Raw genomic sequence first — 17,083 nt, 5'->3', positions numbered from 1 at the left:
ATAGCCAAGTGTGTGATTTGCCATTCATGAGAAAATTTATCATAAAATTTTAAACTGCATTGTTTTAAATAGAATTAAATCATCATGTATTTTATACTTTCAAAAAAAAAAAAAAATGGTCCACACCCATCTTGCCCAGTCTCGTTGGGCTGCACTGGCCTTGTGTGCTTGGTGTTGTTTTCTGTAAAGGACCTGAAACCTCTGAAGGCAGAGCCCGGCTGGAAATGACACATCTCTGCTACCACCAAGCGTAGTGCCTGGACCTGGCACAGGGTAAATAACCCCTTGGAGAGCTAACATGGCAGGAGGCCATTTCTGGTTTCTACGACGATTTAAACTAGAACGTCACAAAAGCTGGAACCCACTGCCAAGATCAGTTCTACCCATTTAGTGTATGTAAGGGCAACGACGTAAACTGCCTTACCTGCAGTTAAAATAGTTCATGGAAGAGCTTGAAATGAGAAGCAGACCTGCTTCACACACCACTTAATTTCCCTTTAAGAATAAAACTTTGTGGTTTTTTTCTCTGTTTTTAAAAGTAATTACAGGGGCGTGTGGGTGGCTCAGTCGGTTGAGCATCCAGCTCTTGATTTCAGCTCAGGTCATGGTCTCATGGTTCATGGGATCAAACCCCGCATCGGGCTCTGTGTTGACAACAGGGAGACTCCTTGGGATTCTCTCTCTCTCTCTCTCTCTCTCTCTCTCTCTCTCTCTCTCTCTCTCTCCCCCTCTCTCTCCCTCTCTCTGTCTCCCTCTCTCTCTCTCTCCCTCTCTCTCTCTGCCCCTTCCTGGCTTGTGCACACACTCTCTCTCTCAAAATAAATAAACGTTAAAAGAATAAGCAAAAGTAATTACAGGTTCATAGTTCAAATGTAGTTGTAAAGTAAATACATAGAAAACCGAGGAAAAAAATAAATAAAATGAAAATAAAATCATCTATAATCCTGATACCCAGAGATAGAATCCAAATACAAGGGGAAACAAAACCGTTTGTGGCTTTTAGGATACAAGGAACTGGAGATTTCAGGGCAAACAAGAAATTTAACAAGGGTGTTTTAAATTAGAATTTATTTACCCCTTATGTCCTACTTACCACTCTTTAAAGAACAGAAAAAGAGAACATGAAAAATGTATCTTTCCTTTTCCACTTATATTACATAATATTTCCTGATATACTTAGTCATTGAACTGTGAATTTTTTTAACAGGTGCATACTATTTTCAGTGCTATTTCTATGAAGTCCTACAATTAGCTGGACCTCTATTTAAGTTAATGGAAATAAGAGGATAGTATGAGTATCTACTTTGGATACTTTATGATAAAGATCATTTTTATTAGCCTGGAAACACAGGCATCTTAGAACAGATTACTGCCAACTGGTCGTAGTGTTTTGATTCTGAATTAAATTCACAAATTTAAATTCTGAACTTTGGTTTACCAAGAAGATATCTTAGGTTATAATTTCCTTTTTAGAAAAGGTTTCGTCACTTAAAAATATGCACAATAGGATTTTTTTAAATTATTATTTCACATGGTACAACTCTCTGTGTAAAGGTTTTGGTTTAAGCACCAAATAGAAGGTCTATTAAAGATACTTATGGATCTAGGGGTGCCTCAGTGGCTCAGTCAGTTGAGCGTCTGACTCTTGATTCTGGCTTAGGTCATGATTCCAGGGTTATGAGATTGAGCCCCATGCAGGGCTCTGCGCTGAGCATGGAACCTGCTTAAGATTGTCTCTCCCTGTCCCTCCGCCCCTCTCCCCTGCTCGCTCTCTCTCTCAAAAAAAAAAAAAATAAATAAAAAACATATTAATGGATTTAGTTTGTACAGGGCTATTGGATAGAGTAAAAATGCCATTTACTTATTTAGATCATTTTTCATGACAGAGGTTCCTAAACTTTGCAGCCTCTTAAAGAAGGCAAGATTTCATCTCTCCATATGATCTGTGGATGAATTAGACATGTCTGCCTCACAAGAGGAGATTCTGGGTTATAGTTGTCTGAATAATCACTCAGTTAGAGAAGCAGCAAATCAGGCCAAGAATATTCGGTCTGCCTTGAGAGGATGCCTGGGAATCTGTTAGCCAAGAGTCTGTTCTTGCCTCTGCTCTACAGTCTTGTAGTACCTGCCGAATTTCCACCTGGAATGTGCATTCCATGTGCTATTTTGAGTTTTGTTCCTTCTAGCACAGCCACAGTGCATTCTTCTCTGGCCCTTCATCTGGGGAATGAGATGTGCTCAAGCAAATGACGCCCCCACAGCCCCTTTCCAAACCCCTTCTGCACTATGGGCCACATACTGATCTCTGCTGTCCATGGAGGAAAAAAGACACAGACTTGACTTATATAAAGGTAGGGAGACCAAAGTAACAGAGGCAGAGTCTAATAAGATGGGAAAGCAATCACCAATAGTCTAAGGGTTTAGCCAGGGGAGAGGATATCGTGTTGGCCTTGTAGAGAAGCTTCAGTTGGTTACGTGGAGTTCCGATGGGCCCTTTAAAGTTGCGAGGACCGGAGCAGAGACTAAGACGGCAACACCAACAGTCTCATCCCAGATGCAGGTACAGCTTCCAGTCCTGTGGTGAACTGACTTCATGTGGGCACTGGGTTCCTCCTCCCATGAAACCACTTCCTTCTGATTCTTCTTTCTGACTTTCTGCCACCCTTCTCCACACTTACGTAGAATTCTTTTCTCAGCTCTCCTCTCCTATCTACAAACACCTACCGAAATATTTTAAATTACATTTTTGGGGTGCCTGGGTGGCTCAGTCGGTTGAGTGTCTGGCTTTGATTTTGGTTCAGATCATGATCTCACAGTTCATGGGTTCGAGCCCCGTGTAGGGCTCACACTGACAGGGTGGAGCCTGCTTGAGATTCTCTCTCTCCCCCATCTCTGCCCCTCCCCCACTCATATGCACTCTCTCTCTCAACATAAATTAATATTTTTTTAATATTAAAAAAATTACACTTTCTACTATATACCCAGAGGACACTGAGGACACCAAAATCCAATTTCCCATCTGAACCATGTTTCTGAGCAACAAACATCTTACCACTTGGCTTCCTGCAAAGTGAATTCATCATACTCTATTCCCCCAGGCTCCCAACTGACCAGAACTGTGACCACTCCTCCCACTCTCTTACCCTAAAAAGTCCTATCGATTCCACCTCCTTAGTATGTCCTTGACTCCACTCAGTGACCGCTGCCTTGGAGCAAGCAGGTCTAACAGGACCCTGTTTCAGCATCCTTACCAGATCTGCTACCCCCGGTCTCCTCTTTCTGCAGAGAGCCACCTCCTAAAATACACGTCTTCCGTTGCCCTCTGGCTTAAAACCCTTGCTAGCACCCTTCACCTCCATGATTGAGTCTAAGTTCCTTTGCAAAGGATGGCAGGCCCATGATGACTTTGCTTCATCACTACCCACATTTCCCCTCCTACAATCCTGCTGCATCGACTTATTTGGGGTGTCCTAGGCATACCATACATTTTAATCCTCTGTGCCTCTGCATTGCTATCACCTCTGTCCGAGAGGCCCGTCCTGTGTCCTCTCCTCAGCCCTCTATGACTGTAGGGCTCAGATTCATCCTCAAAATACAGCTGAGACAGCTCTTTCTCTCAGAGCCCTTTCAACCTCCGCAAGGGCCAAATCATGACTTTTCTTCTATCCCATGGTCATAGGTGTCTGTGTTTAAGATGATCCTTGACTGAAAGCAACTAGAGGGCAGGTCCACATTTTGTTTCTCCTTATTGCTTTCAGTCCCTGGCACACAATGTGCCCTAAGGAAACATTTACTGAAGTGAATTAGAAATACAAGATAGACATAATAGTACCATTCAATATAGAAACAGCCAACGTGTCCAGCGATTAGGGTCTACTTTCAATATTTAGACAGCACTCAGTTCTGAGGTATCTAAAGTATCTGTAAGTTGAAATAGCATTTTCCCTGTATGGCAAACAAAAGAAAATAGCAAGCACGCTTCCCCCAAAGCACACTGGTATTGCTACTGGCACATTTTTCTACACTGGTTGAGAAATGTTTCTTAAAGCTTTGATGATCTCTGCTTGTAAAATCCAGTCATACGCATCACACATGGGATGGAATCTGACTCACAGATAGGCTGGCACCCTTTGCAATTCAGGGTGGAGACGATTTTCATAAAAAGTTACTGATTCAACACCTTGATGGCAAAGTGGAAGCAAATCATTCGATGCCAAAACAAGAGACGCTGTGCCATTTCAATCTCTTGCTTTTAAATATAACCCATTGTAAATATATGCTCGCTGAGCTAATCTTTGGCTCCCTAGACACCCCAGGCTCTGATACGTCTGCCTTATCGCAGCAGGCTTTGCTGTTCAGAGCTGTTGGCAGTGTGCTAACCCTGGCTCACATTCAACAGACCCGCTACGCTTGCACCCAGTTTCCTCCCAGCCAGGGCCCGAGACTGAGCAAATGCCTCAGTGCAGCCACTGAGAACTGTTACAGGCCCCCAAGCAGGAACTTTGCCTGTCTCAAAGTCAGAAGAGAAAAAAAATGCTTATAATTTTATGAGTATTTAACACACTTTGCTTTGGTCCCTGTAAAGACTAACGTGATCTTCTAGTCCATTTAACTTTCTGTATCTAGGACAGACCACCTGATATTCATATAAGGCAGTGGTTTCCTTTCCCCCTCCCCACCCAGGGGACATCTGGCAACATCTGGAGACAACTAGGGAGCTCACATGCAGTGAGCACAGGCCAGGGATGCCTCTGATCCAACAATGCGTAGGACAATCCCCCATAAGAAAAGATTATCCTGCCCCAAATGTTAGGAGCAGGAAAATGACATGACACTATGCAAATAAGTGAATGTTTTTTTATGAGGAAGTTTGAAAATTCACCAGACATTTGATTGTTAAAACTGTCTGGCCTGTTGGGTGAAGGTCAGGGTAGTGGGGATAAAGTTCTGAGCCAGGTGGAAACAAGCTTCCTGCTTCCTTTCTGTTCTGAAACCCAAGTACAAAGGGACAAATCTAATGATCAGTCCCTCAATTCTACAGGCTTCCAGAAGAACTTTAACCAGTGTCTAGGTCAGCTCTGCCATATCTGTTCCTGACGTTGGTGGTATCTGACTCATTTTGAACTGCCTTTCACTCACTGGTAAATAGACCCTGGTTTAGAAGGTCTGGGCTTGCTGCTAGTCTCCACTTCACAAAGTCATCATAGCTCAGGGCTCCCTGGGAGTGAGGAGGAGAGAGGAAGCACAAGGAAGCAGACGAAGGTGCTTCCCAAGGTCCACCGCTGAGGAAGGGAACCGCATGCATTGTGGGAAAGGGAGGAATTGTGCTGGACTGACCTTCCCCCTGTGTTTTAGTTGGGAATTCGATATTACATCATTTTTAATGTTTAAAATCTCATATACCATGAGAATGGAATTAAGAGACTCTGGGAAAAGCTCCAAGGATCCCTTCGTGACACCTAAGCCATAAATCATTACAAAATATCCTAAAGAAGCAGGCAGGAGTGAGCTAGAGATACAGCAGGCTCTTTTGCAGTACAAATAAGCTACAAGTTGGATGCCTCCGCAGAAAGGAAACAGGAACTCCCTGGGTGGCCCGAAGGGAAGACTGGGCATGCCCAAGCCCTCCAGCAGAGGCAGGGAGGGCTGCTGGTGAGCCAAGGTATCAGCTGACAACAGAAGGCAGGAAGGGGGTGAAGAAGAGCCCTGCACACCAGCAGAGTCAGTCTTGATGGCACGGGGTTAACGTGGGGGAGCCTGGTGTCTCGGCAGCCCCGTGCAGGGACTGTCAGTGAAGAGGCCGGTTTCCCCGGTGGGATGAGAATAACCGTACAATGGCAGCGGGGAGCAAGGAAGCAGGCTGGGCTGGGCTGCTGCCCTTCCGCTTATGCCTCCTGCTTTGAGCCCCCAAGCCCAGCAGTGCTAACGGACCCATCGCCAAGCAGAGGTCGCGCTGACAGCTTGAGCCACCCGGGATCTTCACCAGGTTCTAGATCCACTGTGCCCAGGTAAAAACAGGAGTGTGCTTCAAATGCAAATGTAGCTTCAAGACAAGCGCCCTACCTTGGCTATTGTAGATAGTGCGGCAATAAACATAAGCGGGCACATACCTTTTTGAATTAGCGTTTTCGTTTTCTTTGGGTAAATACCCAAGAGCGGACTTAACTGGACCATATGGCATTTCTATTTTTAATTTTTTGAGGCGTCTCCGTACAGTTTTCCACAGTGGCTGTGCCAATTTACATTCCCACCAACACAGCATAACATACAAACTTGTCGAACCACTATGTTGTGCACCTGAAACTAACGAAACTAGTTATATGCCAACGAGACTCGAAAAAAAAAAAAAAAAGACAAGTCCCTTAGACTCTCTTCTAGGCACATGGCTGCTCTGAGCTTACGCTATACGGAAATCCCAGAACTGCTTCTGTGACCAACCCACCAAGGAGGGTCGCCAGCTGATTTGACATTATAAACAGCCTATTCAGGCCCATGGACTCCCCAGGAGAACCTCAGCTCCATGAGGGCAGAGTTGCCTGTTGTCTGTTTTGTTCACTGCTGGCATCCTCAGGCCTAACAGCAGAGCCTGAAACCTTGAAGGCACTCAGTGCACATTTGCTGATTGAATAAACACCTTCTAGCCTCACCGGCCAGCAGCAATTCGGTACACTTGCAGTTGAGCTAAGATTATACGCACAGACAAGGCTGATTCTGTCTTGGGAGGCCCTGGATAGGCAGTTGTTGGACTGAGGGAAGAGGGATACAGCTGGGCACTTACGAGTGATGAAGTAGTTACAGAAAACTCAAGTGTTTCAAAATTAGAATACATTGCAGTCTATGGTTTGCGTGTGAGCCGCGGTCAGGTTTTCATGGTGCACAGTTCTATCAGGGCGGGGTGGACGCCCCCCAGCCACTCACGAGTGTAGCTTTAGGCCTTGGCCTGAATGCCCCAGTCTTGGTAGGACTCAATCCAACTTCCGAGGGAAACACCTGCAGGCGGCCCCTGGGTGTTGCTTACAGCTCAGATGCTAGTTACTTAGCCTTGCAGCCATTCTGGTTACATTTCTGAGGAAAGACTGGCAGGACGTAGGAAAGATTTCCCCGGGGTTCAGTGTTCGTTTTCTTTTTCAAAATTTTTTAATGTTTGTTTATTTTTGAGAGAGAGAGAGAGAGAGCGCTCACCCAAGCAGGGGAGGGGGTAGAGAGAGTGGGAGTGGTAGAGAGAGAGAGGGAACAGAGGATCCGAAGGGGCTCTGTGCTGACAGCAGAGAGCCCAACGCGGGGCTCGAACTCACGAGCCAGGAGATCATGACCTGAGCCGAAGTCAGACGCTTAACCGACTGAGCCACTTGGGCGCCCTGGAGTGTTCATTTTCAGCTACCTTTCCTTTTGTAGTATGACTGTGTTTACTCCATGCTCTCTATCTTACGCTTTTCCATGTGCATGAATCCTCTCTTCCCAATCAGACTGAGGATTCAAAGGACTGTTTCTCTTGCTAGCAGTCAGCATGATCCTGAACTGATAGACTTTTCACTGAACTATTTGGCAAAAGGCCCATCGCATTCTCCTCCTTGAAGCCAACCCTGGCCCTTCAAGCCCAGTGCTTCAACACAGGGCCCTGCTGGGGCCAGAGCATCTATAGTCTGGCAGGTTCCCAGTCACAGTCAGGGAAAAGTCCAACAAAGCCCTTAACACCACCAAGCTTGGACAGTCATAGGGAAGCACAGGGCCCATTGTGACCAGGGCAAGTCTTGGATACACGGAGGGAAATTACACACAATCCATGAACCAGCTTACCGAATATGGAAGTGGCAGGTCTACATGATCTCCAGATCGTCAGGTGGGTGATGGCTAGTGACAACAAGGCCAGTTACAGCCCAGCGACCTCGAATTGAGAAGCACGCCAGCTCTTTCAAACCCCTCTGTCACACCAAGTCCCCTGGCAGTCCTACCCGAGCAGGGAGAGCCAAAGGAACAGCACGAACTTCAGATTCTCCTATTTCCCCATTCATTTTCATGGCCCCATTTGGCCTCAGAAAGCCCAAGAGGACAGAAGCAAAGGTCGCAAATGACCCCCCCCCCCCCACACACACACACACACAAACCCAGAGTCTGGAGATGGTCTGTGTGCGTTTTGTCCCCAGATGGAGCACTACTAATAAGCTGGGAACATGCCCAACTGGGAAACACCATGTTCTGGCTCATTTTCTATTTCGATCTGAGCCAAAGGCAAACTCTAACACATGACCCATAAGCAGACCAAATAGTATTTGTGGCCGTCATTGCTCAGGGAAAGGAGGAAACCTAGTTCCAAACAGATAAGGGGAAATACCCTTAGGTGGTTCATAAAAGGCTACAAAACTATGTATTGTGAAAAACTGCCCTTATTCTTGCCTAATGACACTCTTCTCAGCTGTACACATTCCAGGGAGGAGACATTTCTATCTGAGGTATTTTAAAAGTAACGGCATAGTGTTAAGCCAGATGACCTGGTTAAGAATCCGTGGTCTAACTCTTGCTTGTGGTATGCTTGGGGGCAAATTATTTAACCTCTCTGGACCTCTCAGTTTCCAGATCTTTAAAATGAAGATAATAGTATCTACACCACCCTGGACTGTTGAGGGTATTAAATGAGATATTTCATTCAACAGATATTTATGAAATGCCCACACGCACAGTTGTACAGGCACTGGTAATGAATGAGCACCTAGAACACACACTGAAGTCTCAATGAACAGTAGCTGCTGCCTCCATTTCTTCTTCGCCCACCCCCTCTACCAAACTGGGACCCTCCAGGCTCCAAGAATTGACCAGCTCTCTGAAGGCATTAACAGAGGCCTCTTCAGAACCCTTGTCCTTTCTAGCTCTTTTGGGTGCACCTTCCCCTCTCCTCACCTCACAGGGTCTCTGCCCCTCGTCTGGATGTCACTGTAACTCAGGGCACCATGGGTAATGCTTCTCCTGGGGCCAAGTGTGCCTTCTCTTCCCTTAGGCCAGTTGCTAGCCGCAGATCAGCAGACAAACAGGCCTGGTGACCGCCACCAAATACCCACTAAACACTCAGGAAAGGGAAAAAGAGCTGGAGAGGCTGGAATGCAGTCAGGGCTGTGCGGGGGGTTGAGCAGGGCTGTGCAGGGCCGTGCAGGGCCGAGCAGGGCCGAGCAGGGCCGTGCAGGGCCGTGGGGCTTTGGGGCAGGCTGCAGCTTCCCGCCCACCACATGCGCGAAGCTAACTGCAGGGTCACTCTCTGCACCAATGGGTCCATTGACAGAAAAAAAAACAAAAACCACATTTTCAGGTGGAGGGGCTTATACAGAAAAAAAAATCTAATGAAAGGACCTTCTTAAAAACAAGGGGACTACTAGTTAAGCCAGCAGTAGAACTCAGAGCTCTGACACTGAAGGCAGCAGCGCAGCCACCTGCCTGATAAAATTCTGGAAGATTCCTTCCAGAGCCACGTGACTATCTTGCTATCTCATCTGTCTGTCTGTCTCTCTCTCACACACACACTCCTAATAGTTCATACAACGGTATAACTGCAAGGGAGAGAATAATGTCCCCAAGCACTCACATTGCCAGACAGTTTTCATAACGTATTTCAAGGGTGACTTAAGTACATGGAAATCACTGTGCACCAGTTGTGTAAGCGGACAGCATGTAACACACAAGTTTCCCGGACACTTTAACCTTGGGAAGGAGGATTTCTGCTTTGTTGATCGATATTTGAGGAGTGGCTTCTTATGCAAAGCTGTGTCCCTGCCAGCATTCCAGGTGCACTGCTTTGTGGACAACCTGTGCAGGTGGACACCCTGGGCCCTCCCCGGCAGCCCAGATGTCCCGAGGAAACACTGACAAGTGAAGGAGGGGTGGGGGTAGAAAATGAGAGCATTGGGCTTCTGTCCTCATGAAGGAAGGGACCATGCACCCTGTGGCCCCCCCTGAACGCAGCAGGTTGCAAACACAGACTGGAGCAATCCCAAAAAAGAGACGCTCTGCTGTGGCTTGTCTCTCTGACCTGGGCCCGGGTCCTGCGGATGACGGACAGGCAGTTCTTGGGCACCGGGCACAGCGTGTCTTATGTCTTCCAAATGGAAATTTTTGCTTCAATAAACTGGGTCTCTGAACAAAGGCTAAGGCATCTGACCAGTATTTACTTTGCCACTCCCCCTCCTGCTACTGCCCCGTCTTTGTTCTTTCCTCCCTTCACACTCAGCTGAGGCTCCAGGAGGAGAGCCAGTGGACAGCCCCTGGGAGCTGGGGATGGGGGGTGGGGAGGCCTGGATTCCGGGCCGTAAATGCCAGGATGCTCAGCTGCTGACACCAGAGCCACTGATGAAGACGAAAGGAATGTGAAGGGAATAGAACCTGGAAGAGTCTGGGAAGGCAGTGTTCACTAGGCCTGCACCCCCACAGGGCCCTTCCCCCCATCCCGCCCCCCCACCCTCAATGTTAAAGAAATATAGTCACATTACCCAAATCAGAAAATAGAACAAAGAAGAAAAACCATCTGCCACGTCACTACCTTCATTCCATCCCTGGTAGTTTATTTCACATAATTTCCTTCCTCTTTTTGGAGGAGCTAGGTTTGCCCATTCACCATCTGGGGCAGATCCTGATGTGGATATACACTACCAATCATCATAAATTCTGTATTATTTCCTGGGCTCTAACTTCCTAGCTCCACCATTTACTATATTAGATTTTGAGCAAGGGACGTAAGTCCTCAGGACTTTATCATTCAGCAAAAAGAGACAATAATTGTACCTATCTTACAGGGCTGTTGTAAGAAACGTAAGCAATAAATAATACATGCTAGGTGCTTATGACACGTTGTAATTCAACTGCTTATTATTCATTATCTCTTTACCAGCTGAAAAATCTTCATCAAATTTAAGTATTTTATTATTTAAGTAAATTCCTGTTGCTGAATGCTCAAGTTGGTTCCAATATTTTCCTATTATAAATGGTGCACTGAAAAATTAAACGTCTTTATAGATAACATTTATTTCTATTGCTTAGGCTAGTTTCAGAAATAAAATCAACAGATCCCAGAGTATAAACATTTTTATGAGGGGTCACCTGGGTTGCTTAGTCAGTTCAGCGTCCGACTTCAACTCAGGTCATGATCTTGTGGTTTGTGGGTTCGAGCCCCGCATCAGGCTCTATGCTGACAGCTCAGAGCCTAGAGCTTGCTTCAGAATCTTTGTCTCCTTCTCTGTCTGCCCCTCCACCGCTCACACTCTGTCTCTCTCTCTCTCTCTCAAAAATAAATAAACATGAAATAAAAAAATTTAAGTACTTTTATGAGTCTTGATCCAGATTATCAAATTATTCATAAACTATTAGGAACTATGCTATCACCAATGTATGAGGATGGCAATTTAATTATGTATTTGTGAGTAACCAGCAGTATTAGGAAAAAAATTGGAGGCAGTAATTTATGAGCACACAATCCTATGAAGCAAACTTGACAAATTATCTACCAATTTGAAATTGACCTTTGTGCGTTTGCCAAGAACTAGAGTGGCTCCCAAAGTCCTACTATTAGGGGTTTACTATACCCTCTATATGGGGTCTATGCTGGCCCCTGGGAAGCCCCAGGACATTTTTCTTTGGGGTAAGGAAGGAGGCAGTCATCACAGCAATGAGTCTTACTCATTTTGGAATAGTGCTGCACATGTACAAAGCATTTCTGCATTCTCTCCTTTGGTCCTCACCACAATCCTTCTTTCATCTTAACCATGAGAACTTTAAAGCTCAAAAGAATTTTCAGGTAGACTTCAGCCACTCAGAGGAAAACAAAGTTGGAGGAACTCAGGTCTTCCACTTCCAAGGGCAATGCTGCTTCTATAGCAACAGGTTGGAGGGGAGCCAGGGCAGACAGGAGGTGCTTAGGCAGATGCTGAATCAATGACATGTGCGCTGATGGGTCAGAGCACAGTGGCAGCTCCAGGGTCAGCCTGACCCAGAGGTGAACCTTGTCTTCCCTACTTACAGTCTAAGCGACCCTCTGCCTCTGCAAGTTTCCTGTTCCCTTTCTCTGGGCCCCAGGGACACTCATTTCACAGGGATGGACAGGAGAGAGTAAGAGTTCTCTAAGGGTCTTTCAATTTTTTTTAAATGTTTATTTTTGAGAAAGAGAGAGAGACAGAGAGACAGAGTGTGAGCAGGGGAGGGGCAGAGAGAGAGGGAGACAGAATCTGAAGCAGACTTTGAGCTGTCAGCACAGAGCCTGACACAGGGCTTGAACCCACAAACTGTGAGATCATGACCTGAGATGAAGTCGGACACTTAACTGACTGAGCCTCCCAGGCACCCCTCTAACGGTCTTTATAATGAGACAATACTTTGTAGACAGCTGGGATGTGACCCCAGTACCTCACCTCGGCTCACTTCTAAATGCTGACGGTAACAGTTCAGCATAACACACAGATTAGCATCTCATTTTAGAGGCCATGACCTGCCAAACTGAGTAGCTAAAATGTAACGAATCTGCTGCAATTCCTTATAGTAATTAACATCTTCTATTCTTTACAGTTATCTTTTTCAACAGCAAATGGAGATAGTTACTGAGGATTTCTGACAGACACAGCAAATAAATGCCATGCATAGTAAGGAGTGTAATACCTTGCCAACTGGAGAGAAGGAATAAACTACAGCAAAATAAAAATTGTGTATCTCTATCTCAGCATGAGGAAAGTTCAGTTCATTCTTTAAGTCGGTCCTCTCTCCTTTATCATCTAGACTTAGGACAGGGGAAAATTTCTTTTATCCTTTGCTTTGGAGACATCTACTGCAAAACACAAATTCTAACCCCCTGTGTCGGTTCTCAGCTCGGGTGGAGAAATAAAATCACCATGCGGTAACGACTGCCACCTCGTGGCCACACATGAAACTATCACTAGGAAAAATAAACCGCCAATGCTTAAGATTTCACCTGCTGAACATTGTAGAAATTCGGTGTGGCCACCAATAACTTGTTATATTGTATAATTTATATTTTTCCAGAAAATTATGCACTCTCCATGCTATTTTCACTGGGCTCTCAGTGTTTTCCAGGCTTATTTCTTGTTCTACTCTACCATAACACAATCTAATTGTGGTGAGACTTCTGACGGCTTCTATAGAATCATAGGGATCTCCTTTGGCAGGCAGAAGTCCCCTGGAGTTGAGCGTGAGACACTTCTTTGTTTGTTCATTAGAGTAACTTTAAATAATGGCCACTGCCCCACCAGACTAAGTTCACTACCTGCCTGTCAACTGTCTGATTCAAAGGTTATCAGCCAGTTTAGATCATCTAACTCAATATCATAGAAAACCATCCACTCTTTGGCTCAGGCCGTGGAAAGATGATCTGAGTGTAGCCCTGTTTGGCTGTGTGATTCACGGTAGAAGCCTGAGGCTCAAGCCTGAAATGCAGGCAGACAACTGGTATCCATCAAATGATACCATCCTTCTTGACAAGGCTGTTTTCAAGCCTGAGCTGTCACCCTATTCCCCTCTGCGATAATCGCTGGATGGGAGAGGTGAGGAGGGCTTTGTGTAGGCAAAGCACAGAGCACAGGAAATAGAATTTCAAGGCTTCTCCAGGAAGCGAAGAGGATGAGCATAACTGGAGCGCCCAAGGAACCCAGGAATGGGCAGCCCAGAATCAGGCAGGGCAGCAGGGGCAGTGCGGGCTCCAGGGCTGTTTTACTGAACCACGGACCATGAGGTGAGGAGGGTGTGGCCTCCTTGAGCGCAGACCATGAGGGGAAGGAGCATTAACTGACTCCCCAGCTCCTTTCAGTATGCTTGGCTGGCATGAGAGTACACGCTCTTCATACATCCTGTCTCCCAGCTCCTAGGCTTGCCTGCTACCCCCACCTTCTCCAGGCTGCACAGGGTCAACGTGTTTAAACACAAGTGATCCTTACACATCTGCGAATGAATGTTCAGCCTCACTCACAGTTCCAGAAATGCCAATTAGGACTCTGAAGAAACCATTTTGTAAATCTCTCTGATCATCAAAATGATAGGCTACATGGTGCGATGGGATAACGGGGGAAAGAGGCCTCACGCACGGCTTCAAAGTGTACATTTAAAAATATGGCAAGCAAGAGATAAGAGCCTGGGCTCTACAGTCAGGCTGCCCAGTGTCAAAACCTCCATCTCTTGGAAGCTGAATTTCTTTGGGCCTCAGTCTCCTTCTCTGGAAAAATGGGAGTGGTGTTAACAGAACTCACTTCACAGAGCTACTCTAAGGATTAAGTGAGACAATGTTCATAGACACTTAGAACAGTGCCTGGTATATAGGTGTTAAAATGTTAGCTATCTTGAACTGCTAGGGGGAAGAAGGCCAATTGGACTCAGTCAAAATTTTAAATGCACATACCACTGCCCAAACAATACCACTGCTAATAGTATGTCACACAGAAATAAAAGAACAATACGTAAAGATAAAAGTACAAGGGCATTCACTGCCACATTGATTGGAATAAAAATGCTAGGCACAATCTAAATGTATAACAATAGGAAACAAGTTATATAAATTATGTCCTGGTCTTGGGATACTATGCAACTATTTAAAAAAAAATTTTTTTTAATGTTTTTTTATTTTTGAGAGAGAAACAGTGTGAGCAGGGAAGGGCAGAGAGAGAGGGAGATGCAGAATCTGAAGCAGGCTCCAGGCTCTGAACTGTCAGCACAGAGCCCGATGCGGGGCTCGAACTCACGAACACTGAGATCATGACCCGAGCCGAAGTCAGACACGTAACCCACTGAGCCACCCAAGCGCCCCACTCTGCAGTTATTTTAAAAATAAGGCAGCTGGAAGGGCACGTGGGTGGCTCAGCAGGTTAATCATCCAACTTTGGCTCATGTCATGATCTCCCAGTGAGCAAAGTATCCTTACCATTTGTGTTTTTAAAAAATACAGATACATATATGTAGTGTGGGTGTATGCTTTCCTGTGCAATAAATTCTCTGGAAAGGTACATAATGAAATCAGTAATAACAGTTTCCTTCAGAGGAAGGATACAGATAATTAAAGGATGCTTCTATTACCAATTGCAGAAAGTTATCTTTTTTATAGTTAAAAAATACAACCTGATCTGTCATTCGTCTGCTAAATTTCTTCCATTTGCTCTCAGAACTAAAACCCAAGCTCCTTCACAGAGCCTAGAATGGGAGTTCATCCTTCTAAAGTCTGATGCACTTCTTTATGAAACCTTTAACATCTGAACTCTTTAAGAAAGGAGGGCATTGAGGTGATGCGTGTGAATCCTACTTACGGGCGTTTGAAAGCAGCAGAACAACTGAGTGAGGAAGGGGTGATTGCGAGCCAAGGACAGGATCCTTTTTTCTGTCATTGTGCATTCCACATCGTCATCCTGCAGGATCACATCCTTCTTCAACACCTTCACGGCGTAGAGGTCTCCGGTTTCTTTTATTCTTGCCAGCATCACCTACGGCAGCGCGGGAGGATGGAGCACAGGCGTGAGAACTCTTGGGGCTCCGAGGGTGTGGGAACACACACTTCCCGGCACTTGGGAAGTATGCGTGTGTATACACACACGCACACTCAAACATGCTTCCTTTAACCCGGACACCTAAAGTCATGACTCACCTTCCCGAAACTCCCCTTCCCCAACACTCGGATGAACTCAAAGTTGTCGATACCAAGTCGGCTGGAAGAGTTAACCCCGATCCCATTTCCTTCTTTGGTGCTTTCCCTTCCCTGTCGTCTTAGAGTCGACCTGGAAACGAGCTTCTGCAAGGAAGAGTAGGAAAACATGGAGTCAGAAGTCGTGGCAGGTGCTTGAAGCATTTATGGATGCAGAAGACGTTACTGGCTGCCTCAACCCTCAACACAACAGGTGGGGAAAGATCAATTCAGCTTGACACGTTATCAGGTTCTGCCATGCGAAACTACTTCAGTACCAGCTCCCGATGTGTGCTGACTATATTTAGGAAAGAATAACTTAAAAATATATCCAAGCCACTGAGAGTTTCAGTTTGAGCCCGAATGGAGTGTATGAAGCACAAACACCTTAGTCTGGTGTGACGGCTTTCTAGAGGATGCTCAGGATCCAAGAGCGCCACCTGGTGTCCATTTCATTCAAAGAGTGGTTTTCACAGTTGCTCAGAGGATCCGCACCAGGATGTGAATGAACGAAGCAATATTTATTACACAGTATTTAAGATTACATAAGAGAAATAAAAATTAATGTAAAACTAGAATAATGAAGGATAAAATTTTAAACACCGCTAATTTCATTAGCTCCCCCCTCCAAAAATAAAAAATAAAAGCAATTACACATACACACATACCTATCTTTCTTTACACTTGGTTAGTTTTTAAAAATATAATAAAATTGTTGTTTCATAACACACATTTTTATGTAACACTTTGTCATGTGTATTTTCTATATCCTTCAAGAACACGAGTTTTAAGGGCTGTTCAATATTCTGTTTTATGGATGCATCACAGTTTATTCATTAATTCCCCTGCTACTGGAATGCAAATTATTATGAGAAATGAATAAATGTGTATAAAGCACTTAGATCGGTGCCTGGCCTCTTTAAAACACAAGCTGAGCTGCTGTTATTATCATCATGATCACGATCATCATCTATTTTCTTAAGATGACTTTCCAGAAATGGAATCTTTAGGGCCCAAATGTTAATTTGGAAGACTTCTGATACACAGCCAACTTGCCTTCTACAAAAGCTGACCACCAGCACATTGAGAGCTCCACTGTCACCATATTGAACCAGAAATAGGTGTGGCTTCCTCAGTGGGTAACTCAGCCCCAGGAACAAGCCCTGCCACAGTGAGGAAGCTACCTAAAGGCAAAGTGACACACAGGTGTCCATCTCGGGACACTTATAAGATAAGCTGCCACCAGACACCAGATGAGAAGTCTAACACTCTGTAGCTTTTGACCTATTTAGCTAAAAAACCCCAGCTCATCTGGAGTGACTTCTAAGCAATGTTTCCAACAAACAACTGTGCAACTGCTTGAAGCTACAAGGATTTTACTTACTCGCCCCAGTAAAACAGTGATTACAGATTATCAAATGGATAGACTGAAAAATCCAA

General features: G+C 45.3%; 1 protein-coding gene across 1 annotated transcript in view; it reads right to left on the bottom strand.

Moving 5' to 3' along the window:
- The window catches only part of PRKCH (protein kinase C eta), a 234,001-nt gene that overhangs the window by 81,843 nt on the left and 135,075 nt on the right, over positions 1-17,083 (bottom strand). Inside the window, exons 8-9 of the mRNA XM_030319248.1 lie at positions 15,608-15,751; positions 15,273-15,446 (exon numbers count right to left, since the gene is read on the bottom strand). Coding sequence (XP_030175108.1) covers positions 15,273-15,446; positions 15,608-15,751 — 318 coding nt within the window. The remainder of the gene's footprint in view (positions 1-15,272; positions 15,447-15,607; positions 15,752-17,083) is intronic.

Source organism: Lynx canadensis, chromosome B3, assembly GCF_007474595.2.
Source record: "Lynx canadensis isolate LIC74 chromosome B3, mLynCan4.pri.v2, whole genome shotgun sequence".
Taxonomy (NCBI): domain Eukaryota; kingdom Metazoa; phylum Chordata; class Mammalia; order Carnivora; family Felidae; genus Lynx; species Lynx canadensis.
This window is presented reverse-complemented; position numbering and strand designations above follow the sequence as displayed.